We start from the raw sequence: 25617 nt of genomic DNA, 5'->3' as shown, positions 1-25617 counted from the left end.
AAAAGCCCAAGGCCTCTGCCAACCTGCCCTGGGGGAAAATTCCTTCCCAACCCCAAATATGGTGATGAGCTAAACCTTGAGCATGTGGGCAAGACTCACCAGTCAGACACCCAAGAAAGAACTCTCTGTAGTAACTCAGAACCCACCCCATCAAATGGTCCATCACAGACCATTGTCATATTTACCACTAGTAGACAAAGATCAGTCAATTGCCAAATTAGGCTGTCCCATCATACCACCCCCTCCCTAAAATTTATCCAGCTCAGTTTTGAAGCTAGCTAGGTTTTTTGCCCCCACTGCTCCTCTTGCAAGGCTATTCCAGAACTTCACTCCTCTGATGGTTAGGTTATGTCTAATTTCAAGTCTAAACTTCCTGTTGTGTTGTGTGAAGTACTTCATGTTTGTTTTAAACTTACTGCCTATTAATTTCATTGCGTGACCCATAGTTCAAGTGTTATGTGAATGAGTAAACAACACCTTCACACCATTCATGATTTTATAGACCTTTATCATAACACCTCCCCCCCCCAGATGTCTCTTTTCCAAACTGACCAGTCCCAGTCTTTTTAATCTCTCCTCATATGGAAGCTGCTCTATACCCCTAATTATTTTTGTTCCCTTTCTCTACTTTTTCCATTTCTAACCTTTTTTGAGATGAGGTAACCAGAATGGCATGTAGTATTCAAGGTATGGGCATAACCCTTTCCTAAAGGTTTCTGACCTTGTTAACTTTTTTGACTGCTGCTGCACATTCTCTGAAAACATCTGCTCAACTATCCAAAACAACTTCAAGATCACTTTCTTGAGTGGTAACAGCTAATTGGGCTAGTTGAGCTCTTACTTCCTTAGGCTCCTTGGAGAATCTCAGTCTTCGCTCTCAACTTTTTGTAACCTACCTCACCACTTAGTTTAGCAAAAATATCCAGGCTAGTGTACTTATCCTACTTTGTCAAACTCTGCTACCCAGCTACCAGAAGCTTTAAGTTTCTCCAGACATTCTAACACACCTCTATGATTTGTTAATATGGATAATAGCATACTAGGGTGACCAGGTGTCCCGATTTTATTGGGACATTCCCAATATTCAGGAACTTATATAAGGAAAATCCCTATTACCCACATTCCCTGTCCCGATTTTTCACACTTGCTATCTGGTCACCCTACAGCATACTGAAAAATATTTTAAACTGTGCCCTAAAACTGAGCTTGATGGTGAAATACTGTACTTACCAGTCATAATACTTATTTTCAAATTCAATTCAATAAAAATCTTCCATTTTTAAATAGATCTGAAGCTACCACAGAGCCAATTCCATACCTTCTAGCAGATAGCCCTCTGGGCTCTTCATTGCCCTCTTTTTTAAGTTCCCACTCTGAAATTCCTATACTGTTTATCTTTTTGGCCAGGAAGCCTTTGATGAGGCTTGCTTCAGAAGCCATCATCACCTATGAAACAGCTGGAAGGGAGCACCCTGCATCCACCATCTTGCCTGGGGCTAAATAAACCACTAGCTCAGAACTCTCAGTTCAGCTTCCCATGGCTCTGTACTGAAATAAAAGGTCAGCCACAGTATTAAATGTTCAGTGTCTCTTTTAAAGAAAGGGGTTTTTGTTTTTCTTTTTTAAAAGTTGCTAGTTATATCTGACTTAAACACTCTTTTCTTCACAACAGGACTCCTTCAGAATCAAACTTTTGAATTCTAAACGTAATCAGTCTTTGTAAGGTAGAGATCACACTGTTAAAGGAAGTAACAGAAAGCAATTAGTAATCTCTCTCTTCGTATAGGTCTCAAAAATCTAAGGTTATACATAGGATGTGGGTTTTTCTTTGGGAGCACTATTACAGAAAATCTGTGGTGTTAGTAGAGGTCATGACAAAAAGCAGAGTATCTGGTCTCTAGGCAAGCAGTGAGTTATTTTAAACACTATACATTTATAAGACAACTGAAGGCTAAAATCTATAAAAGAGAAGAGACTCTACAGCATATTTTGGCAAGCAACGTGTATGTTATCAGGACAGTGAAAGATTTAAGAAAATATTCATTAAGTCTAAATATATTTAGGTGAGTTTTAAGACCATAAAAATGTATGCACAAATGTCAAATTAAACCCATGTTGTATCACGAGGATAGCTGAATGACAGTGAATGAACCCCCCCGCCACCAAAAAAACAACTATTTACTCTTATAACAAGTTTCTCAGGAGTGTTCCCTCTGTATAGTCACACTTGGGGGATGCAAGTCCTACACTTCCTGGCGCTGCTGACTTGGGAGACTTCTAGAAAAGTAATGCCCCTTAGTCTTGCAACAAGCAGCCTGTTGTGGCCCTGAATGTCAGGAATCTATGTTTAAGAGAGCCAAGAGGCCTTAGTCACCACAATTCCTTCTGCTAAACAGAGTGTCCCACTGGAGGTGTCTAAGCTAGCTATATTTTTCCTCCATTGTAACACTGGTTCAGCTCCCCCAGTGAGAGCAATGTTGGAAGTCCTTGTGTGTGGATGGGTCTCTGGCTCCAGCAGACACCTGATGAACATAGGCCAGATTCACTTGGAGCAGATGATTGACTCGGTGCTTAGGACAGCGTAAATAGCCAGCAGTTCATTTACACTCCGACATGAGAGACTATCTGCATCACTGCCACCCAGATAGCGGAGACACTAGAACTGAAGTCCCACGGATCTAGAAGGAGGCTGCTGGCACAGCGTTCTGTTGGTCCTCACTTTTGGCATTCTTTCCCCAACCCCAATTTGAAATTATCACACCAGGTTTCTTTGTTTACCAAGACCTACACTGATGGGCTCCTTAAAAATCTGGATTCTGCCTCAGCATAAAACGTTCTGGCACTGAAAGGCTCACTTCTCAGAGCTAGTGAAGCTTCTGTGCCCACTCAAGACTTAGATTGGGTTTCCTGGCTGGAATATCACCGATTTAATCCCTGACTTGCCTGGCTTTCAAGTTGAAAGTGGCTTTCCCTGACTTTTCCCAAGGGCAAGTGACCAATCTTATGTTGGATCCTTAGACCATGTTTAGAAGTCCTCTATGGTAGGGAAGACGCACAGTCTTGACTGCTTGTTAGTGAGAGTTCAAGGTGTGGGGAGACTGCGCACTAAGCAATAATTCAGAAAATGGGCTTCCTCCAGGCAGAACAGGAATGCAGAGCCACAAACAGAAGAATGGAGGAGCATGATATAAGCCACTTACATGCACTCATATCTCGATCTCTGGAGACATTGGCCATAACCAAAAAGAAGGAACCTAGTACAAACAACAACTATGTTCAGTGAGAACTGCCTAACACTTACTATATGTTTGTTGTTACCTTGTATTAAAGTTTTAGGGAAAAAAGTGAACCCTGAAAATTGCTTGAAACTTGGAAATAACTCATGACCCACAGCTAGCCAAGGAAAGGAAGCAAATGAGGGATATGAACCCACACAGACCTTTTTTAATCTCAGCTCCAGGTGTCTGGTGCCATAACAGGACACCTGAGCAGTCCCAACATATTTGTTGCCAGAAGGCTTTGGAATGGCAGGAACACCAAGGTGCGGGATGCAGGACACAAGGAGGAATATGCAGAGGCCACCTTGAAGAGTATAAGAAAGCTCTTTTTTGCATATTTCAAATCTAGAAGTTTAAGATAAAAAGGGTTTCCATAGCTACCGCTGATATGATCAGAGCAAAATTATTGAATCAATAGCAGCCAAAAGGAAAGGCTATTTTGCCTTCTAAAATGTTTTCACTGATTTAGAACTGTCTACATAGCAGTAATCTCTCTCACCCGGACTTTCACAGTCACCTCGGTAGGCTTTTTAAACTCTTGCTATGTGGTGAAGACACACTTTGCATTAGCAAATGTAAATGAAGTTTATTCAGAAAGGTAAATGTGGTCACTAGTGGCCTTTCAGTGACTTCATTGTGACTCATTCTAGACTTTCAAAAAACACATCACAAACATCATACACCACTATTGATAAGAGTAAAAAAATTTCCTGTAATTTGAAAAAGATGGAAACAATTTCTTTACTTAAGTCAGTACTTGGAAAAGTTGTTAAACAGAGGTCACAGAAAGGCTTACTTCTAGAGAAACGGTGTCAACTTTAGACTGCGGGGGAGAGAGCTAGCACAATCATGGACTTCCTTTGCAATTGTTCTCAACTGAGTTTTTACATGGGTGAGATATGGAAGATGCAACAAAGTAATTTGAATTTGCCTACAGTTGAGCCAGGAGGAAATGATGTTACCACTGTCCACACTGACCTGAAGGATACGAGAATGAGTTCCGACAACTAGCTTATTTTCTTTTGGAAAAAACAAAAGAACCAAAAAAAAAACCCTACAGTACTCACACCTAAAATTCTTATTTTTCAAAAGCTCAGAAGTATGTTACATGCCTCACAAAACGGGTCAGGATTCCTTCCTTGAAGGCTTTCATCTAAATTTAAACTGACAAGTGGAGGTCAAACACAAGGGGGGGAGCAGAGGTAAGGAAGGGGTGGTAAAAGGTGACAAAGTCATTCATTTACTTATATGAATCTTGTTGGTTTGCCATTTTAATCATTTCTTGGATTTAAGTTCACACTGTTGGACAGATACTAAATTTTATATTCATTTTCAGTTCTCTTTAAAAATTGAGTACTCTGAGTTACACAGAAATGAAACAAGGAACAAGTTTACATGTCTTTTGCTTAGGAATCTCTGTGGAATAGATTATTTTTGCACTCAAATATGTTCAGTCAAGCTAAAACCCTCAAAAAGCTATCAACATTAGGAACTGAATGCCTTGAATGATCAGGGCAAGAATTGCATTCAGCATATCAAAAATAAGTTGCTGGTTATCAAATATATAAATGTCGAATATTTAGGGAGAAATAATGAAAAACTATTTTGTTAAACAATTATATCCACTTAACTGCTAGAATTTTGTTTTTTCTTTTATGTACCATTGTGTTTAACCTAAACTAAATGTGATCCAAAACAGTGATTTAAGTTTAGCACTTGTATATGTAAAGTCATATCAGTATTAGTGTGGGTGTAGTGATAATTCATATAGATTACAAATTTAACACCAAATGTCTTGCACTTACACCTATGAAAAATTTCACAGAAAACTATGATTTAATTTAAATATGTTTATGGCCCATGTTAGTTTGACACTGAATCCCTCGAGCTTCTTAGAAAAGCACCCCTCCCCCTCAAAAGGAAGGGTGTGTGGTAACTTGACTTCCCCCCTGCATTTTTATCAACCCTACAACATTGCCACAAGTGTAGCTGTTTGTGATGCTCCAAGTAAAGTGTAATCACTTTGCTTTAGAATCAGACACTGACACTCCATGAAAGCCTGTTATCCAAAGTGTGCATTTTATGGTATTACTACTTGCATTTCAAGTCTTAAAGATGCAGGAGGATCATCTTGCTTCCCTGGGCTAGGTCAGAGCAATGACGACAGGGTTGGAAATGATCATGCAACAGAACAATCTTAAGAGGACATGGATCCTCCTCTACAGAGAATTGTTGCCCTTTATCATAGGTGGGGCAGTAGTACTGCTTAGTTTTAAGGCTGTCTGACACTTCCCATTGTAAGGCTCTGTTTTCATTTGCTTATAACTAACAGACTAACCATTCCGAAAGAAATTTTCTATGTGGGTGTCTGCCTCAGGCTACATTTATTCTGGAAAATTTCAGCTAAAGCAGTTCAGCAGTTTCCAAGACAAGCTAGAGAAATTTACCAGAATTTCCAGTGCCAAAATTCTGGAAACCTTCTCTTTGGAAAGCTGTAAAGCATAGTCATGATAGAGCAAGGACTTGAAATTTGGCAGGGAGTAGCCTTTGTATCAGGGATGTGCGTTTTATCATCCTTGTGAAAATACACTCTAATTAGGCCAATGTTTAAGACTTTGAAAAAAATCGCAGACCATACTTGCTCAGTGAAGAACTGCTTGAGCTTTACATCTAATATCTCAGAGGATTCCAGCCTCACTGAGCATGCTCCACCCCCTCACAGCTCCTAGTGCTAACCAAACTGTGCAATCATCTCCACAGAGCAAACAGCCAGACACTGAAGCTGAGCTGGGGCCAGGCACCAGAACTAAGAGCTGGTGGCCTGTCTTCCCTGTACTCTCATTGACCCCGCCCTGCTAGGCAATGTGGAGGAGGAAGACACCTGACAAACAGAGGGAAGAAGAGCCAGAGCTAGGATATTGTGGGGGAGCAGACTGGCACAAGCTTGGAGGGAGGAGGCTGGGACAAGAGAGAAACTAGCAAGGCAAGATGACTGGGACTTGGAACCAGCTGGGGGGAGAGATTTGAAATTGACAAGATGCCAGTGTGAGAAGTGGGACTGGCTGGGAACAAAGACTGGATCAAGGAGCCAGGGGAGGTGAGGACACAAACTGGATGAGAAACTCTGGGTGGGGAGGAGAGGCAGGCAACTGGTGACCAGAGAGTGAACTGAGTTAGGTAACCAAGGAGACTGGGGACAAGGAACTAAAGAAGGTGGAGAGATTGGGATAGCTAAACAAGAAGACTGGGGACTGGGATGGAGTAATAGGGTTTACTAGGCAAGGAAACTGGGACTGACTAGGTGAGAAGAATAAGAATGGGACAAGGAGCTAGTGGTGAAACAGACACAGGTTGGAGGGAATGGGTCAAGCTTAGAGTAGAATGACAAGTCTGTGCCCACTAGAGAACTCTCCCCCAAAACCTGGAATCAAATCCAAGGTTCCCGAGTCACCATTCCTCTGCCGTCAACAAATATCTGTGAAATTCACTAGAAGTGTCTTCTCCTCTAGCTCTGGTCCAAACAGAGGATAAGATAACCTACTTCTGCTATCAATTACTCTGTTAGCTCAAGTAGCAGAGGTTTGTGTGGTAGGTCTAAAGGTTCCCATGCTCTGATGAACCATGTAGGTGTCAATGTGATGCCACATGACTGAAACTATCTTTTCCAATTTCCGAAAAGCTAGGAAGTTACACACAAATTATGTAAAAACAACATTAAGCTTGTGACATCAAAGACTCAAAAGTTAAGAAATAACAAAAGTGTGTGATAATATAATCAGAGACTTTCATAATGCATATGCACAAAGGAGCCAAATTAAGACTGCATAAGCAACCTTAATTCTGACATTTTCTAATCTAAATGCTTGACTTTCCAACCTTAATAATGTTAATGTAGGAGGGTTTTTTCTGTGTAATATAAAGATAGATCTGCAGCTTCCTAAAGGCAAAACTTCTGTTTAAGTTTTATTTGGGGCTGCATGTTCTATAGTTCACTAGCTCTGGCAATTACAAGCATTTCCTCTCCATTACTAATCTATTGTTTATTGTTTTTTGGTCACCGTGTTCTGAAACCTTTGGGTATGGGTTCATAAACAAGTAAATTTTGATCACAAGCTTCATTACTGCTACCAAATGTACTATTTTTAAGCTAAAATGTTGTAGCTGTGTTGGTCCCAGGATATTAGACACAGTGGGTGAGGTAAAATTCTATGGGACCAACTTCTGTTGGTGAGAGGAGATTGAGTTACACAGAGCTTTTCTGCAGGTTGGTCTCATAGAATATTACCTCACCCATCTTGTCTCTCTAATATCTTTAACGTAAGTTATCTGCTCACAAAACTTATGTTGAAACTTCAGCACAATCTAATTAATGGCAAATGAGCATTTTAAAATGTCTTTAAAACCTAGATTTGTTAGAGAAACTAATATTTCTACTTAAAGACTTCAAACCTCACTAAAATGATTTGTCTGTACTTAATCAGGATATGACAAAACGATGGCCAAATACTGAAATAGTTGCATTTTGTATTTCAGACTGATGTAAAACCTGTTAATAGGATCAGCAGCACACAAAGAAAGCTGAACAGAGCAAACTTGTAGAATTAGCAACTCTAAAAGTCAGCCATGACTGAATGACTTCATACCATAAATGGACTACAAGCAGAGGAAGACACCCACCTTTTCTTATTTCTGAAGAAAGTGAATGCAACTCACTGAAACAAGCTACAGAACACTAACAGTAAACAATTAGGCCTGCTAAAACAAAGTCATTATTTAACAAGTATTTTAATATAGCCAAATGCAAAGTTACACACCTACAAACAAAGAATGCAGGCCATACCTACAAAATGGGGGATTGTAACCTGGCAAGCAGAGAGACTGAAAAGAATTTAGGGGTCATAAAGGACAAGGAACTTAACATCAGCTCTTAATGCGATGCTGTGGCAAAAATGGCAAATGTGATCTTTAGATGCATAAACAGTTGTAATGAGTAGGGAGAGGATTGACAGTGTACCGGAAGTGATTCTAGAACACTGCATATAGTTCTGGTATCCATATTTTTAAAAGGATGTTGAAAAATTAGAGCGGGTACAGAGAGCCACAAAAATAGTCTGAGGGCTGGAGAAAATGCCTTACAATGAGACAGAGAGCTCATTTTATTTATCCTGTCAAAAAGAAATTGAATGGTGACCTGATTAAGTTGTCTAAGTACCTTCACAGGGAGAAAAAAACAGGTTCTAAAAGGCTTTTTAATATAATGGAAAAAAAACAAAAACAATGCCTGGAAGTTAAAGCCAGGCAATTTTAAATCAGATACACAGCACAAATTTAAAAGAGTAATTAACTACTGGAACAACCCAGCAAGGGAGGTAGTGAATTCTCAACCTCCTAAAGTCTTCAAATTAAGACCAAATGCCTTTCTGGATGATCTGATTTAGTCAAACAAGTTATTGGACTCAGTACAGAGGTAACTGGGTGAAGTTCTACAGCCTGTGTTATACAGGACGACGGACTAAGTAGTCCAACTGGCAGCCCGCAGGGCGGATCCAGCCTGCAGGGCATTTCCTGAAAGCATCCACACCTGCGCAGCAGACCTGGTCTACAAAGTGGCATCTTCCATGCAGTATGACCTCATGCACTGTACGTTAGGTCACACTGAATGGAGGATGCCATTTTGTTTCTGTATATGGCCCACAGAGGCGTTGCGCAACTATGCATGTGGCCCACGTCACTGAAAAGGTTGGATCATAAGATCCAAAGGCCCTCCTGGCCTTTAAATCTTTTTTTTAAGGAAGTAGATAAAAGTGTAGTATAAATTTTTTAATAAAAAATTTAAGTTTGTACCTTTGAAAAGTACATACGAGAATAAATTGACCAAAACTCAGCTATTTTCTTGCTATCTTGCTTCAGAGATAAGCAATTCATATGTAATACTTATCTATGCATTTCTAAGGCACTTATCACTATAGTATCTAGGCACAATGCGATAGAGTAATCTGTTATCTTTCAATCAGTTTTGTGCCTACTGTGCTTGAGGAAAGATATTCAGGGTAAAGGACACTTTATAAAGCTCGGTTACATTTCTTTGTACACAGCAGCCTACATAGCATCAGTGTTGCAAAGAAAATGAACAGATGCTGTATAACTTTCTCATACTGACAGCAAGACAAGAGTGCAATAAAGAACAGGCTTAGATTTAAAAAAGGAAGAGTTTGGATCATGTAAGTACAGCTAAGGGAAAAAGGAAAAGATGAGTAGCTGATGGATCAGAGACACACAAAAGCTTTGCCACAATAAGCTAGAGAAATGTTTTGAAGGCAACATTTCAGAGGACACAACTGAGACAATTTGGGCAATGTGTCTGTACAATTAGGAATTCTGGCTGATATTGGGAAATTGCTGCATCACGGAATGCCTTTCAGTAAATGGGGAATCCACTATGGCTAGCAGGGCTGTGTTACATCTGACACCTCCGGGACAATAATGGTTTATTAGAATGCAATGGTCACCTATCCAGGTAGAAACACCGGAAGCCTGAAAATATTTCTCTCAACTTGGTTGCAAGGATGGTGGAAGTGGAAAGTTACCAGCAGTGGGGGAAAAAGCTCAGCACAAAAAGTTTTGGGCAGGGCAGAGGACAGACTGGCCAGGCCAGAGAAGGTGAACTGGAAGAAGACTCCATATTTCAGAACACAAGCCTGGACTACACCCAGAGAATCCTCACCCCATCCTAAACAATACTTTGGAGTGGTGAGGAAACTTAGGCAGGGAAATACATGTCGAGTGTTTTGGTTTCTTTAAACTAGATCCATGTATGTCACGCAATTAAATAAAGAGCAATGATTTTAGAATCCTGTGCAAATATCTGTGCATTTCATGCATTATGCCTACCACATACCCCTTTAAGTAGTAAACTCTGGACTCACCACCACCACCTGGCTGGAGTTCTGGGAAAGTTTTTCATCTGGGCAGTGTGAAGGATGGGGGAGGGGGGAATGAAGAGTCTGAGAACTCAGAACTGGTTACAGGGACTGGGCAGTGGGGTGTGTGGTCGCAGCTCTCAGGAGGGGCATACTAGAGAGAGGATTTGCACTCAGAAGAACGTGTCTAGAGACTCCAGATGGGAGCAGTGATTGGACTCTCTTCAGACTCTGGAGGCTTAAAACACCAAGGGATTCAGTGGCTTGATTCGCTCTCAGCAATCTGGTGAGTGGCCAAGAGGGAGCTCTGAACTGGAGCTGTGACAGCAGTTCAGAGGGAAGGAAGAAGTCCCAGTTAGCACAGAAGTTGAAGAATGACATTCAGCTATGAAAAGCTGCAAGGAGGACAATCAAACCTGGCACAGCAGAGTTGTAGGTGAACATGGGGTCAGACAGTCTGTGCAGTTAAGTCACGATTTTTGAAAGCAGAAAAGCAGAAGGGTAAATAATAGTCACTAATTATCCCTAAAGCAAGTCAGTCATCAGGCCATGGAACAATACAAGCCCAAAAGTGCAGACTGGAAGTGAGGGAGTTGAAATAGAAGCCTGAGGAAGCGTGCTTAGCTACTATAGGCCATAGCAATAGCAGGATTACTATAGGGAAGGTCAAGCAATATAGGATCTAGAAAATTGAAATGTGGGTTTAGGACAACACCTACACTTCTGGCCCTGGCAGTAGAGTTGGTTCAAACAAGAAAGGTTATTGGAATCAAACTAAAATAGAATTTTTTTTTTTTTTTTTTTTAAACCCAGAAGGAGGTTTTTAGTCTGAAACATTTCAGTGGTAGTTTACATTTACATTACATTGACAGTCAGAAAAGGCAACAGGCAAGTTAGAAACCAAGAGGAAATGCATGGTTCTACGCAATAATTAACATCCCAAAAGTGTACTCATTTGATAGAACGGAAGGTCTATTTATCAAAGGAAATATTAAAACAGTACAGCAGTACCCCCACATTACGGTAGCATGGGCTTGTGCTTAGGTGAGAAGGAAAAGGGAGCAAATAAAAGGGATAATGCAGAGTAAGAACGGGACCAGTACCATGTTACACATTTAGTGTTTACGATTGTCGTTGGTTACCTGGATTTCCAGTTCAGCAATATGTTGCTGGAGTTCTGCCACAGCTGCAATGCTGTCTGCTTCACGGAGTCTTACTGCCATCACTTCTTCCTTGTTCTGAAAAGAGTTGAATAAGGCTAAGCTGTAAAACCAAGAGAACTTTCTCTGATATTTTGGGTTTGTGAGTGGGGAAGCTCCAGAGCTTGGGCTCAAGCTTGAGCTCAAAAGGTCCACACAGCCATTTTACAGCCCTGTAACCCGAGCCCTGGGAGCCCAAGTCATCCGACACGGGCCAGCCATGGTGTTCAGCTGTCTTAATTTACTCCTACCAGATAAAACTCGAGATGTCACTCTTCCACCCTGCCTCCCCTTCCTTCCTGCCTTTCCCATTCCTCTACTCTTGTTTTTCGTCCTCCCTTTATTTTAGGAGGGGAAAAATAATCAAGAAATATAAATAAAAAATTTATTTACGATTTTAATACCCAGGAATAAGTACTGGATGAAGTAGTCTTCTCTTCACCTACAGAAGTGATATAGGATGGACAGTACCACTGCAAGCCAGTGTACCTCAACTGTTGACATGTAAAAGCATGCCCCCAGCTGTGAAAGGTTTAGTCCCAACAGCAATTAAAACATTGGCCTCCCAATTCTAACAAGGGACTCTTGTGATAGATACATGCCCTCTCACCTGACTCACTTCACGTAAGGAAACTGAATGTTACCACCAACCTGGATTATCTGAAACAGTGACAAACCAGTAGAACTAAAGTCCTTTTAATCAACCACCTGAGCCATATATCCCAGCAGTGTTTTTTAAACAAATGCCATTATACAATACAGCTGTTAGACATGCAAGTTAATCAAAAAAATTGAGTTGTTTAAATAATCTTTCAGTTAAATATTGTGGGTAATGGAAGTCAGTTCATCAAACCACAAGATCCTATATGATTTGTATAGTATACAATATCTTTAGAAGACTACAGAATAAGTTTCCTTAAATTTGGGAACTGTCGCATTTCCATTAGTATTTGATGCTTGATTTTTTTTTTTTTTTTTTTTTTTTTTTTTTTTAAGTCATCGGATACTGTGCTCTAGTTCTATTTTAGTTATTAGGACTTGGATAGATAATATTTCTGATGTAAAGGTAATAAAGGCAATATATAAGTCAGACCTATTTAGATGTTGAACTTCTCTGTACGCTTTATTCCACAAGAGTCATTATAGTAATTTTAAAGTTGGTCGTTATTTGGATCCTGTAAACAAAGGACATCAATTGTTCCCCATCACTGCACTATTAGAGCATGTTATAGACTCAGATTTTTGCTTCTGTTACTTGACTATAACTTCTACAGCCAGCAATTCAATTAAATTTCAGACTTAGTTACTAGAAGAATGTTCCTTTTTCTAGTCTTCGTACTCCCTCTCTTATTTTTGATATAGTAAAGTAGTCTTTTTCCAGATTCTGACTTTCATAGTAACTGAGGACCTGTTCTATTGAATTAGTTAGCTGTATTTTTCAGAGTGATGAAAACCGTAGTGTAAACAAACCTAATGGTACTGACACAGACATCACATCTAATTCAGACTGAGGACCCTATTCTGTCCTCAGTTTCACCCATGTAACTCTATGGACATCAGCAGGGCTGCTGGGTTACCTTAAAGCAAAGCTTAGTCCTAACAGTACTAGTAACTGGATTCCTTTGACTTTATCTGTGCGGATTACAAACAATTCAAGCTGACTCATCATACAGCCCATGAATTGTTGATCAGATACAATAAGAACAACACTTCAGATGCACCAACTTATCGTGAACACTTCAAACTTTATCATGCATTTGAAATTCAGTTCATAACTATCTGCTCTCAGTTAAGGTGAGAAGTATGGTTAACTTATTCAAAATGAGACCAACACACTGATCGTACTTAGCAGGTGATTTTACAGTTTCATGACTAACAACAGAGATATGAACAATGGACCAGCTAACTTCTCAGAACTAGAAGATGAACCATGTTCCACTTCAGCAATGGGAAGTGCGTCAATAAAAAAACCAAGTTCCCTTCATTAAGTAGCCTCTTCCTAGTCAGATGCCGCATAGACCAGTAAACTTTGCTATATGTGACAGTCTTAGAGAAATTCAAGGAATTAAACTGCAAAGCAATAGCATCCAACAAGAAGTGAGAAAATACTGCAATGGGGCTTCTTTTTCCTGGCAGGAGACTGACAATCAGGCCAAGAGACAAAATCCTTCTGTGGGTGAAGATTTTTTCAAGGAAGATTATCCTGGCTGCATGACAACTTTGAATATATTTGACCTGAAGGACTTTACATTTGGTCAGATATACAATTCTCTTAATTAGTTCTACTATTACATGTTTCTGATGCAATAAGTTTTAGATGAGGATATGATCCCACAGAGTACACAGTTTAAGAATTATATTCAGGAGCATTCAACTTTGTGAAGTATATGGAAGGGAGGTCTAATCAGGCAGTTCTTAAAACACTGGATAATGGTACACAACACGAAAGAAGAGGAGCTCAATCCCATTAGGTTTTGAGTATTAGTGAATGGCTGCCCATTGGACTATTTGACACCACATTTCTGAACATCCACAGTATGATAAATTTTCTAATTTTCAGGAAAGATATAGCCCAAAAATGAAAATCTTTTAGGAAGGACTCCAATTTCAACACATCTATAATCAAATCAACTTGCATGTAGGTAATGAAGATCTAGGTCACCATCTCAGACAAGAGACTTGACGCAGTCCTTGAGGACTTTCTGTAGCCTCTACTGTTCCTCCTCCTAACCCTGAGGCCTACACACGTCCTCTTAAAATAACTAGTTTTCAGTGCCAGGGTATAATTAACATTGCTATAGCCATCATTCCCAAACATTTCAACATAGTTCTTATACCTTCTTAGATTCTTACGTTGCCATCTTTACTTTGTTTCAAAGCATTTCTGCATAAACCATGTCTAGCAGGCCCCATCTATACTTCATTAGTTTGTGTAAAATGAAAATATTTAAAATAGTTTGAGAAACTAGTAGCCCTCATACTGCAGTGGGAAACTTCTAATTTTTATTCCAAAACGGTTGTTCTGATGACTAAGTCATACTAGTGAGGAAACTCCCAGATTTAGATTATATGCAGACTTGAGGTTTTCCTGGTTACCAGTGTTGATATTTTAATATCTCTTTACTTGGCTAAAAGTCACTACACTTGGCTGTCCCTCAGGAAATTAAACACTGTCCTCATACATGGAAGACCCATTCAGTTCTCAACTGGAAGAACGAAGATGCAGGCTTTGAGGACATGCTTGGGTGTTACTGAAAAAATGGGAGAAGGTAGGAGAATCTGAGATCTTGCCACAAAAGGGAATGCTAATTTTTTTTTATATCGCTGTTTAACAAAAAGTAATCTTGTCTGTGTTCCGTGGATGAGCAGGTGATTAGATACCTGGAGGGCTCAGCTGAATTACAAATTCGAGCTGTTCTTTGAAGTACCTTGGGTTTCGGAAGGCAGGCCCATTGGCTGTGGGTCTGGGGTGTGAGGTTTTGGGGCTCAGCAACCTTCAGAAACCATTGGTATCACTATTGGCGTTCAGGGTAGGGTTAGTAGGTGAGTCAGATGGGGTATCTTGGTTGGAAAGTTTGTTGGAATCTGAAGTGTATAGGCCCATTGACCACAGTGTAGCTCAAGAGCCTTTAAGGGAATGAAGGTTCTCATCAGTCTTGTCGCTAAATAGTTTCTGGTTTTCAAAGGGGAGGTCCTCGAGGGTGGTTTGGACTTCCTTGGGGAAACCGGATGTTTGCAGCCAAGAGGCTCTTCTAAGCACCACCCCTGATGCTAGAGAGTGGGCATGCTGCCATGTCTGCTGCATCTACCACCACCTGGAGGGAGACCTTGGATAACAGTTTACCTTCCTTGATAAGGGCTTTGAAGTCCACTTGTTTGTCCTCCAGAAGGGAGGCTTGGAACTCTGCTAGTTTTGAGTATGACTTGAAGTCATACTTTTCCAATATGGCTTGGTAGCTGGATAGCAATAAGTAGACTTTCCACCCTATCAGGTTGAGCTTTATAGCGGCACGATCCGTAGGAGTTGTCCTGAGATGCTGTTGCCTAGCCCATTGAATTGCTGCCTGCACCACTAGCGAGTCTGGTGGTGGATGCATGAAAAGGAAATCAGTGTTTTTGGCAGGGATGAAGTATCGTCTCTCTGCACACTTTGGTGCTGGGGTGCAGAAGGCCAGGGCATGCCAAATTGCTTGGGCAAGTTGGAGAATTGCATTGTGTATAGGTAATGAAATACGTGATGGACCTCCTGGCTTCAGGATGTCTAAGAACGCATCCTGGGGGTCTTTGACATCCTCTGCAAGTAAATTAAGGGCAGTCGTCATATGCTACAGGAGGTCCTGGTATTGCCCGTGGTCGTCTGGTGGGGAGATGAGTGTTTCATCTGGAGAAAACAATGCACTAGTCAGAATTAGTGGATCTGATAGATCCAGTGGTGCAGGGGTGCTCCGCGGTTCATCGTATACTGAAGGCGAAGCGGTATATTCCAAAGAGGGTCTCTGCTAGAGTGGTAGTAGTGCTCCATGCCTGTAACAGAGGTCCCACCCATGCTGGTAGGTCTCTGGTCCACTTGCATCAGTGGATCCTGCGGATGCCTGAACTACTGCTCCGGTAGTGGTACTTACGTCAGTGCGTATTGTTGCTGTTGTCGCAGACTATATGAATGTGCTGGTGAGAAGGTTGGGTCTGGTTCAGAGGACCACTCTGAGCTGGAATGTTGTTCTGGGAAGAGTGGTACCTTTTGAGCAGATGGAGTTGGTGGTGCAATGTTTCATGGTGGCTCTTGTACCATGGAAGGATGATACAATAGCAGCTTTTTTTTTGGCTGGAGACAGAGGCTGCAAGGTGTCTCGGGCTTCATACTTCTGAGAGGGTCATAGAATCATAGAGTTGGAAGGGACCTCAGGAGGTCATCTAATCCAACCCCCTGCTCAAACCAGGATTAACCTCAGCTAAATAATCCCAGCGAGGGTTTTGTCAAGCCGCAGCTTAAAAACCTCTAAAGATGGAGATTCCACCACCTCTCTAGGTAACCCATTCCAGTGCTTCACCACCCTCCTAGTGAAAAACTTTTTCCTAATGTCCAACCTAGACCTCCCCAACTGCAACTTGAGACCGTTGCTCCTAGTTCTGTCATCTGCCACCACTGAGAATAGCCTATCTCCATCCTCCCTGGAATCCTCTTTCAGGTAGTTAAAGGCTGCTATCAAATCCCCCCTCATTCTTCTCTTCTGTAGACTGAACAAGCCTAGTTCCTTCAGCCTCTCCTCATTGTGCTCCAGCCCCCTAATCATTTTTGTTGCCCTCCACTGGACTCTCTCCACATGTCCACATCCTCTCCACATCCTTGTTGTAGTGGGGGGCCCAAAACTGGACACAATACTCTAAATGCGGCCTCACCAATGCTGAATAGAGGGGCATGATCACTTCCCGTGATCTGTTGGCAATGCTCCTACTAATGCAGCCCAATATGCTATTAGCCTTCTTGGCAACCAGGGCACACTGCTGACTCATATCCAGCTTCTTATCCACTGTTACCCCCAGGTCCTTTTCTGCAGAACTGCTGCCTAGCTCATCGGTCCCCAGTCTGAAGCTGTGCATGGGATTCTTCCGTCCTAGGTGCAGGACTCTGCACTTGTCCTTGTTGCACCTCATTAGATTTCTTTTGGCCCAATCCTCCAGTTTGTTTAGGTCCTTCTGTATCCTATCCCTATCTTCCAGGGTATCTACCACCCCCCTAGCTTAGTGTCGTCCGCAAACTTGCTGAGGGTGCAATCTACCCTATCCTCCAGATCATTGAAGAAGATGTTGAACAAAACCGGCCCCAGGACCGACCCCTCTGGCACTCCGCTTGTGACTGACTGCCAGCAAGACATGGAGTCACTGATCACTACTCGTTGAGCCCTATGCTCTAGCCAGTTCTCTATCCATTTTATAGTCCATTCATCCAACCTATACTTCTTTAACTTGCTGATAAGAATACTGTGAGAGACTGTATCAAAAGCTTTCCTAAAGTCAAGGTATGTCATATCCACCGCTTTCCCCACATCCACAGAGCCAGTCACCTCTTTATAGAAAGCAATCAGGTTGGTCAGGTATGACTTTCCCTTGGCGAATCCATGTTGACTGTTCCTGATCACCTTCCTCTCTTCCAAGTGCCTTAAAATGGATTCCTTGAGGACCTGCTCCATGATTTTTCCAGGGATTGAGGTGAGGCTGACCGGTCTGTAGTTCCCCAGTTCCTCTTTCCTCCCTTTCTTGAAGATGGGCACTATATTTGCTTTTTTCCAGTCATCAGGGACCTCCCCAATTGCCACGAGCTTTCAAAGATAATAGCCAATGGTTCTGAAATCACTTCAGCCAACTCCCTCAGCACCCTCGGGTGCATTGCATCCGGCCCCAAGGACTTGTGTATGTTCAATCTTTCTAAATAGCCTTGGACCTGTTCCTTTAGTACTGCAGGATGTTCACCTCCTTCCCATTCTGTGCCGCCCAGTGCAGCAGTCTGGGAGCTGACCTGGTCTGTGAAGACAGAGGCAAAAAAGGACTTGAGTACCTCAGCTTTCTCCACATCCTCTGTCACGAGGTTGCCTCCCCCATTCTGTAAAGGACCCACACTTTCCTTGATCTTCCTCTTGTTGGTAACATACCTGTAGAAACCCTTCTTGTTCCCCTTCAAATCCCTTGCTAGCTGCAACTCCAATTGTGCTTTGGCCTTCCTGATTTCATTCCTGCATGTCTGAGCAGCATTTTTATACTCCTCCCTAGTCATCTGACCAAGCTTCCACTTCTTGTAAGCTTCTTTTTTGCGTTTAAGTTCACCAAAGACTTCTTTGTTAAGCCAAGCTGGACACCTACCATATTTGCTATTCTTTCTGCACATTGGGATGGTTTGTTCCTGTGCCCTCAATAAGGTTTCTTTAAAATACAGCCAGCTCTCTTGGATTCCTTTACCCCTCATATTAGCCTCCCAAGGGATCCTGCCCATCAGCTCCCTGAGGGAGTCAAAGCCTGCTTTTTTGAAGTCCAGGGTCCGTATCCTGTTCTCTTTTCTTCCTTTGGTCAGGATCCTGAACTCGACCATCTCCTGGTCACTGCTGCCTAGGTTGCCACCCACTTCTACTTCCCCTGCCAAATCTTCCCTCAAGCAAGGGCAATTCAGCAAGAGCAATTCAGCTGTCGGCGTTAGGGGAGATAAGCGGCCTGGTATACACGGTACCGGGACAGAGTACGGTGGTGGCTGAATCAACCCAGCCGGCTCTGGTGGAATGCTCAGCTGCCAATTTTCCAGTGGTATGTCAGTGGTGGCAGACACCGCAGGTTTATCGAGGTGTTTAGTTTTTCTCTGCTTTAGCTCATTTTGGAGTGAATGTGTGCCGCTGTGTCTGTTTGACTTCTCACCCAGCTGATCTCAGTTTGGGGAGGCAACGCAGCACTTCGAGGTGGTCCTTCTCAAGGATCCACCTTTGCACCTGTGACTATGCTTTTTGTGAGCATGAAGGGTCTTGGTTGGCACCGCAGGGACCATCAGTGTGGGTCCTGCCACAACACTACCACTGGTGCAGTTGGTCAGACCGGTGAATCCGTTGGTGTCACCTCTTGGTGCACACACAGATGCATTGCCTCCTCCATGAGGTGTTTCCGTAGCCTAAGTGCTCTTGCCTTGCAGGTTCTGGAGCGGAAGATGCAGTACCATGCCACAATGTGGGTCTCACCAAGACAGTAGAGACAGCACTGGTGTTTGTCACTCACCAAGAACAAATCGCAGACATGTGACAGTTCTTGAACCTGGCATGTCTGAGCATAATCCCCAGAGAAGGGATAACTTGTAGTTAGTGTATTTAGAATACATAGTCTCCAACTGTTAATCCACGAAACTACTTTAAAATTTATTTATTTAAAAATGTATGGTTTTTTTTGGCTATGTAGCTCTGAAGGTGAAGGAGTGTTCCAACTCTGGCCACGTGGTAGTCAGAGGAAAAGGAAGACGCACCAAGAGGACAACACAAAGCACGCATGCAGGTCGATGGAGACTACTCTAAACAGTTCCGGTTCTGACGTATGGCGCGCGCATGTGCCCCTACATCTGGAATCTACGTAAGGACCAGCACTCAAAGAAGAACTATACATATTAATAAGGATGTAATTTCAACTCTGGGATTTAGTGACAGTGATAAACCACTCAAGCTTCACTCTTGGTTTATACTGTCACCAGAACCCTTTGATGGAATTACAGCCTTATGTATACTTGGCGCATGTTATTTCTTATTATAGGCATACATTTTAATTATATGAGTTTTGTTTGAGAAATTTTGTCTTGAAATATTTTTTAAACTTTGCCTTGCATGAATGAATCTGGAAACATCTGTAATTCAAGTATAAACATAACCCATTTACTTTTGTTAAGGCAAAACTCAGATGTGTCCATGAACATATTTGGAAGCTGATGCAGTATACGAACAAGTATACAGCCCAAGGTTTAAGATGTTAGTTTGATTATTGGTGTGACACTCATGCTATCCTGGATATTAAAAACTGGCAGATAAGAGATAGGGAATACATTCAACATTTTATTGTACTTTACTAAAGGAATCCTACCACCCATGACTATTGAAAATTGATTCAAATAAAGACTTGCTTTTAACTTTTGTTAACTTTCAGCTTCTGACATGGAAAAAAACGTTACACACTTAAGATGCAACAACTTTCTGGTTTAAATATTTTCACTTTTAGGTGCGGGGGAATAATTATTTTGATGTGTGGTTTTAGAAGTTACGAAAAGAGCCTTGCAGGACTCCATGTATATTGGGTCTGATTTCTATACCAAATTTGCAGCTTATAAAGAAAAAATAGTGATTTTTTTAAACGAACACTGCAAGCTGAACCTGGGATTTAAAAGTCAAGCCAGGTTCTTTCATTCTTGGGCATTGCCAAGTAATGAAGAGGTCTGTTCTACCAACCCTTCTTGGACATAGATTGACCAATACACAACCTAACGAAAGCAACTGCCATTGGACAATGAGTACACACAAACCCTGAACCTAGGGATGTGTCCCCTTCCACCCTAATTCTACATTTGGTTAGCAGAATCAATATTGCTGTGTGAAGGGTCAAAGAGTTAAGATACTACAAAACTTATTTGTCATGAAAGTGATCAGATATGTCTGTGTAAACCATGACCAGAGTATGGTTGTATCCATAGTTGCTTTTACTTTAAAATGCAGCTCTACTCAGAAAAGTTAACCTTCATAGGATCACAAATTAGAGAAGGTCTGTCAAAACAGCAATGATTATGGTCGGTGGTAAATCCAAGATGATGTTACTAATTCACTTAAAGATGTAAAATTTTGTTTTTGTGAGGTCTGCTGTTTAAGTAAAGCTGAAAATATATATCTGATTGTAGCAGATAAAACTGAAGAATGTGAATATATACTTTCTTCATGAGCTGTGTGCTCATGATGCTGGTTACCTTGTACTCCATCTCTGCTTGTTTACGTTTTGCTTCACTCAGCTGAGCAAGAAGTCCTTTGTTCTGGGCAGAAAGATATTGCACCTTTCCTTGTAGATTGGTGACCTCTTGCTCTGCCCTCCGTAAATGGTTGCTGTTTATCTGGTTCTGACATTTATGAAAACGGGTTAAAAAAGAGAAAATGTCAGTAGAAATCTTATCACACCTTCCTAACTAGACAAGGGAAGCACTAAGAAATCTCTCACAGTAGACTTAACAGGATTTACAAGTCAGTTTTATTTACAAATTTCAGTAACTCAAAAGATTGTTCTACTGAGCAAGAAGCATTGAGATTTGTTGCAAATAAGAACCAGATACATTTAAAATCTCATCTAATACTTATTTTGAATGAGAAAATGCTGCAACATTATGACTGATGACCATCACATACAAAGTAGACTCAGATTCTAGGTATTTTATTGTAGATAGAGCATGAAGACTAGTAACTCAAGTACGTTAGACCTTGTAAGACACATTATATTTTTATGCCTAAACAAACTATCTATAAAGTTTATATACAAAATGATATATGAACCAAATTATTGTTCAATGGAAGATAACAGCATACATCTATATAGAAGAACTGAGGAAACACACTGAAGTGAGATTGTGATTGTTAGTACATGGCATAGGATAAAATAGGATAATTATGCCCCCTGCTGACTGAAGTAAAAACTGGATTAACTGAAAAGGTAACTTTTACAATGCAAAGTCAGCAACTCTAATGAAAATGTTAAACATCTCAGACAAGTTAAATAATGAAGCTTTTTACTCATGTCAGTGGCATGCAAGAAGTTATAACTGGTGACCATGAACCTGATGCTGGGTGCAGAGTCAGTTCTTTACACTAGACACCCATGTGTCCCATCTCCTGCTTCCTGGGAAAGCACGGAACGGCAGAGGTAGAGATGAGATACTTTACCTTCTGAAAGCACCCGGTTTTTTCCCCTTGGTCAGTTATGTTTGAGAATTTTTTCCATGAGGATTTCCCAAAAATCTATTACAAAGCCTTCACTCACCTCATTTCAAGTAACACGTTCAATACTGTGCTATAGCATCAGCAGAAATTTCAGAAACAAATAAGTGTTCAGTGAAGTGCACTTAATACAGGTTTGTTTGCCAAGTGATGCTCCCTCATTCCTTGGTTATAGCAGAATTTAAATGGGTAAACAAGTTAGTCTCATCTCTCTCCACAGATACCCCTGACACATGGAATTTATCACAGCCGAAGGGGCAGAAGTTAGTGCAAACTTAAGTACTGGCAGCATATAGCTGATCTGCAATGATCCTCTGGCTATTTCAGGAGCTAGATTCATGAGATGTGAAGGAAAAGGCAACTCCCAAGGGGAAGGAAAGGAGCAGACTGCCAACAAGAGTTGTAATTACTACATTAAATAGTATTTTTGTCAGATAAGGGCCTTTTAAACTTAACAGCTGATTTAAAAACACACACTTATTGCTTACTCAACTAGAACTGTACAACAATTGAGATTCATGCATATTCACCCAGCATGGAGAGTTCATTGCTTAACCTAAAGGTAGGAAGTTTAGAAAAGTGAACTTCATATATTGCAAGACACTGAAAAGAAATGGAAGGGAATCAAATTGGAGTCTCATTCTTAACTAGCCTAACAGCGTAAAAAGTGTTGTATGATCTCATTGAATTACTGTCCCTGGTAAAGACTATCCCTTGGCATCCCGAGGTACCAGCATTCAGTGTGGTTCACAATAATTCTTTAACTCTTTGCCAACTCAGTATCAGTTTTCAATAGCATACCTGTGTTTCCATCTCCATTATTCTTTGTTTTTTCTCTTTCAGCTCTGCCTGAGTTTCTGCTTCTCTCAATCGGATTGTCATCAATTCATCTTGCAGTTCATTCACTGCGTTCTTTCTGGGTGGATCTTTCCATCTTCCAGCAGTACGAGCTAGATGACGCTAAAATAATTTATAATGGTGTATATATCTATTAAGCCTCTCCTAGAACACTACAACCTCATCTTCTGAAGAAGAAAGTGCTTTCCAATCCACCAAAACAACTTTGAAGAGTCAAACAGAAGACTAATAGATCAGTACACTTCATCATAAGAACTACAAGGGGCCCCAAGTTTACATTGTTACAAGAATTGAGATACAATGGCTTGGGGTCAGGATTTTCCAAATGGGGCAATCGTGAAACTGATAATATATTCTTAAACTCAAAAGAGTGAGTATTTCAAAACACCTTAATGGCAAGATTTTGTTAAGTTCCAATCTTTACTTGCATTCACTGAAGTAGGATCCTTAACTTTCACTTTATGCTTGTATATCTCCTACCAGGATAACCGTTTTAGTTTGTGGCATGAGGTAGAAAGCACTAAGCTACAAGTTGGATCCAATTTACCTTTTTAAAGTAAAACATTGTGGCTACCTCATTTAAATATGCCATTCCTGCACAGCCAGTCACCAACTTCTACTTGACCCATTTCTCAGACTTAGGCCATGTCTACACTACCAGTTTTGTAGGTATAACTTATGTCGCCCAAGGGTGTGAGAAAACACATCCTTGAGCAACATAAATGACACCAGCAAACACTGGTGTGGACAACTCTTCCATCGCCATAGCCACTCATTTTATCATGCCAATGGGAGAACTCTCTCCTGTAAGCATACAGCGGCTACATGAGCGATCTTACAGCAGTGCAGCTGCATCAGTACAGTTACACTGCTGTAAGCTCTCTAGTGTAGACATGGCCTTATTCAATTGTCCTGCTTTATTCAAAAATAAGTTTATCAAGAGATTTATATCCATACCTGCCAGTGTTCCTCCAAATCCTTGACCTGCTGTTTAAGTTCTTTTAGGCCCATCAAAGCTTCTGCTTCTCTCAACTTCACAGCAATCAGTTCCTCTTGAAGTCTAGCAACATTATTATCATCAGGTAAAGAGCTGTTCCTCTGCAGCAAAGAAGACCCTCTTAAGCAAGCATTTAATTGAAGTGTGCATCACATGGAGTGATCACTATTCCTGATCAAGCGGTAAGATGAAGTGACATGCTTTAAAAGCTAAATCTAAGACTACAGACACAGTAAGTATGAATTTAAGTTACTAGCTATTTGTCTAAGTATGAACTAAAAAATTACATACCAAGATTTCAGACCTCCTGACGTCTAGATTTCTCATACTAGAGTTGATGGCATTACTAAAAAGCAGGGTAGGGAGCTGCATTGCTTACACTGTTTTTGGTATTAATTATGCCACCAAAAATTCATGGAAAACAAACCTGAAGGCTTTGAACTCTAAGTTTTGCTAGGTAAAGTGAAGGAGGAATAGATTTTTATACCAGTAAGGTGATTTTTGCCATTTGAGCCTACACCTCATTAATGAATGAGATCTGAGACTGTTTAATTTTTGAAAAAAGTTTGTTCACTTGCTTCTGTCCTTCTCAAAGATGATGTTAAAAAACTAAGAGTCCATGAAGATTCAGAACGGCAGCTGGGCAAGGAAACAGATGAAAGTACAGGGACAGAAGCAGAACCCTATGGGAGATGGGTTGGGCGGGGGGGGGAATTAGTCTGGGGAAAACAAAACAGAAAAGTTAAACATGCTAATATGGAAATATTAAACAAATTAAAGCAATTTCTTGACATTAAAAAAGAAATCCATCTGATCAAGTGCATCCCTGCTCATCACCTTGCGAGTGAAGGATTTGAACTACTGTCAAATAGTCAAAGTTTAAGTGTGCTCTACCTCCTCCCTACCATTTAGTGTTTCTTAAACACTGGATGGTTTTTTGTAAGTTTGGTATATTTGGGAACCAGGATGATTTGGCTAATATTATAGTGTTTATTAAGAGCTCAGAATTCAGTAGTACCACCCGAATTAACACACAGTAGACAACCATCCTCTTTAACAGCTCCAAAAAGGTCTCCAATTAAGCGCTATATCCTTCTGGGCTCCTGAACTATTAGTGCTTCAGTGTAAACCTTGGGCTAATGAACATGGTTTTTCCCAGCCTATATGCTATATTAATGCAAAGATCGTAGACTGCAGTAGTCAAAGCAACGGTTAGTTATTTTATGTCCTCTCATCCACCTCAGTGTATGTGCTCCAGTCTGGAGATGTTGTAACATTATAAAGTTGTTTCCTAGAACTGGGTACATCTGTTATGGTTATAACTCCTTTTTTCGGATGTGCACTGAATATCACATACACGTTTGAAGAGGCCTAAAAAAGGTAAATGCTGATTATCTGAATTGTGGGGTATGACCCTCATATCATGAATTCTCACTTGAACACAAATTTTTCTGACAGTTATTGGCCTAATATTTTATGTATCTTGCCCTAGAACATAACTGCCAAGCCTTTCATAACAGGTAAATCCAATTTCCTGAGTCAAGATTGTACTTGTTACAAACAGTGTACTCCAAGTCCTACTTTGCTTAAAATGTAAGTTTTGATTAAGATCCTTGTAGTCTGGTGGGTCCTTCCACCAGTTTGGGGACAAAACAAGCCACACCCACCTCTGTTTTAGTCTTCTATGCAGGGTCTTTTATTCTCCTGCCACACAAATGCAAGATGTGGAAAAAAACAAAAGGGGATAGTCCTGACCCGGCCTGATACTGCAGGATCCTCTATGCCCAGTAGCTCAAGGGTCATGCCCTCCCTTAGACCCAGGGGGAACATAGAGCCTATCCACCCTGTTGAAGCCCTTTACTGCTGCTGCTGTTCAGGGAAATG

At 41.0% G+C, this 25617-nt stretch overlaps 1 protein-coding gene across 6 annotated transcripts in view; it reads right to left on the bottom strand.

The window, feature by feature from the left end:
- The window catches only part of EVI5 (ecotropic viral integration site 5), a 111390-nt gene that overhangs the window by 38868 nt on the left and 46905 nt on the right, over window positions 1-25617 (bottom strand). For all 6 annotated transcript variants that reach the window (XM_067538469.1, XM_067538470.1, XM_067538471.1 and 3 more), the window contains 4 exons: window positions 23694-23834; window positions 22680-22838; window positions 20864-21010; window positions 11341-11436 (listed from right to left, as the gene is read on the bottom strand). In XM_067538469.1, coding sequence (XP_067394570.1) covers window positions 11341-11436; window positions 20864-21010; window positions 22680-22838; window positions 23694-23834 — 543 coding nt within the window. The remainder of the gene's footprint in view (window positions 1-11340; window positions 11437-20863; window positions 21011-22679; window positions 22839-23693; window positions 23835-25617) is intronic.

Source organism: Emydura macquarii, unplaced genomic scaffold (genome assembly GCF_026122565.2).
Source record: "Emydura macquarii macquarii isolate MOO-44397 ecotype Brisbane River unplaced genomic scaffold, CSIRO-AGI_Emac_v2 contig_480, whole genome shotgun sequence".
NCBI lineage: Eukaryota > Metazoa > Chordata > Testudines > Chelidae > Emydura > Emydura macquarii.
The sequence above is the reverse complement of the archived record's forward strand: the minus strand, read 5'-3'. Positions and strand labels throughout refer to the sequence as shown.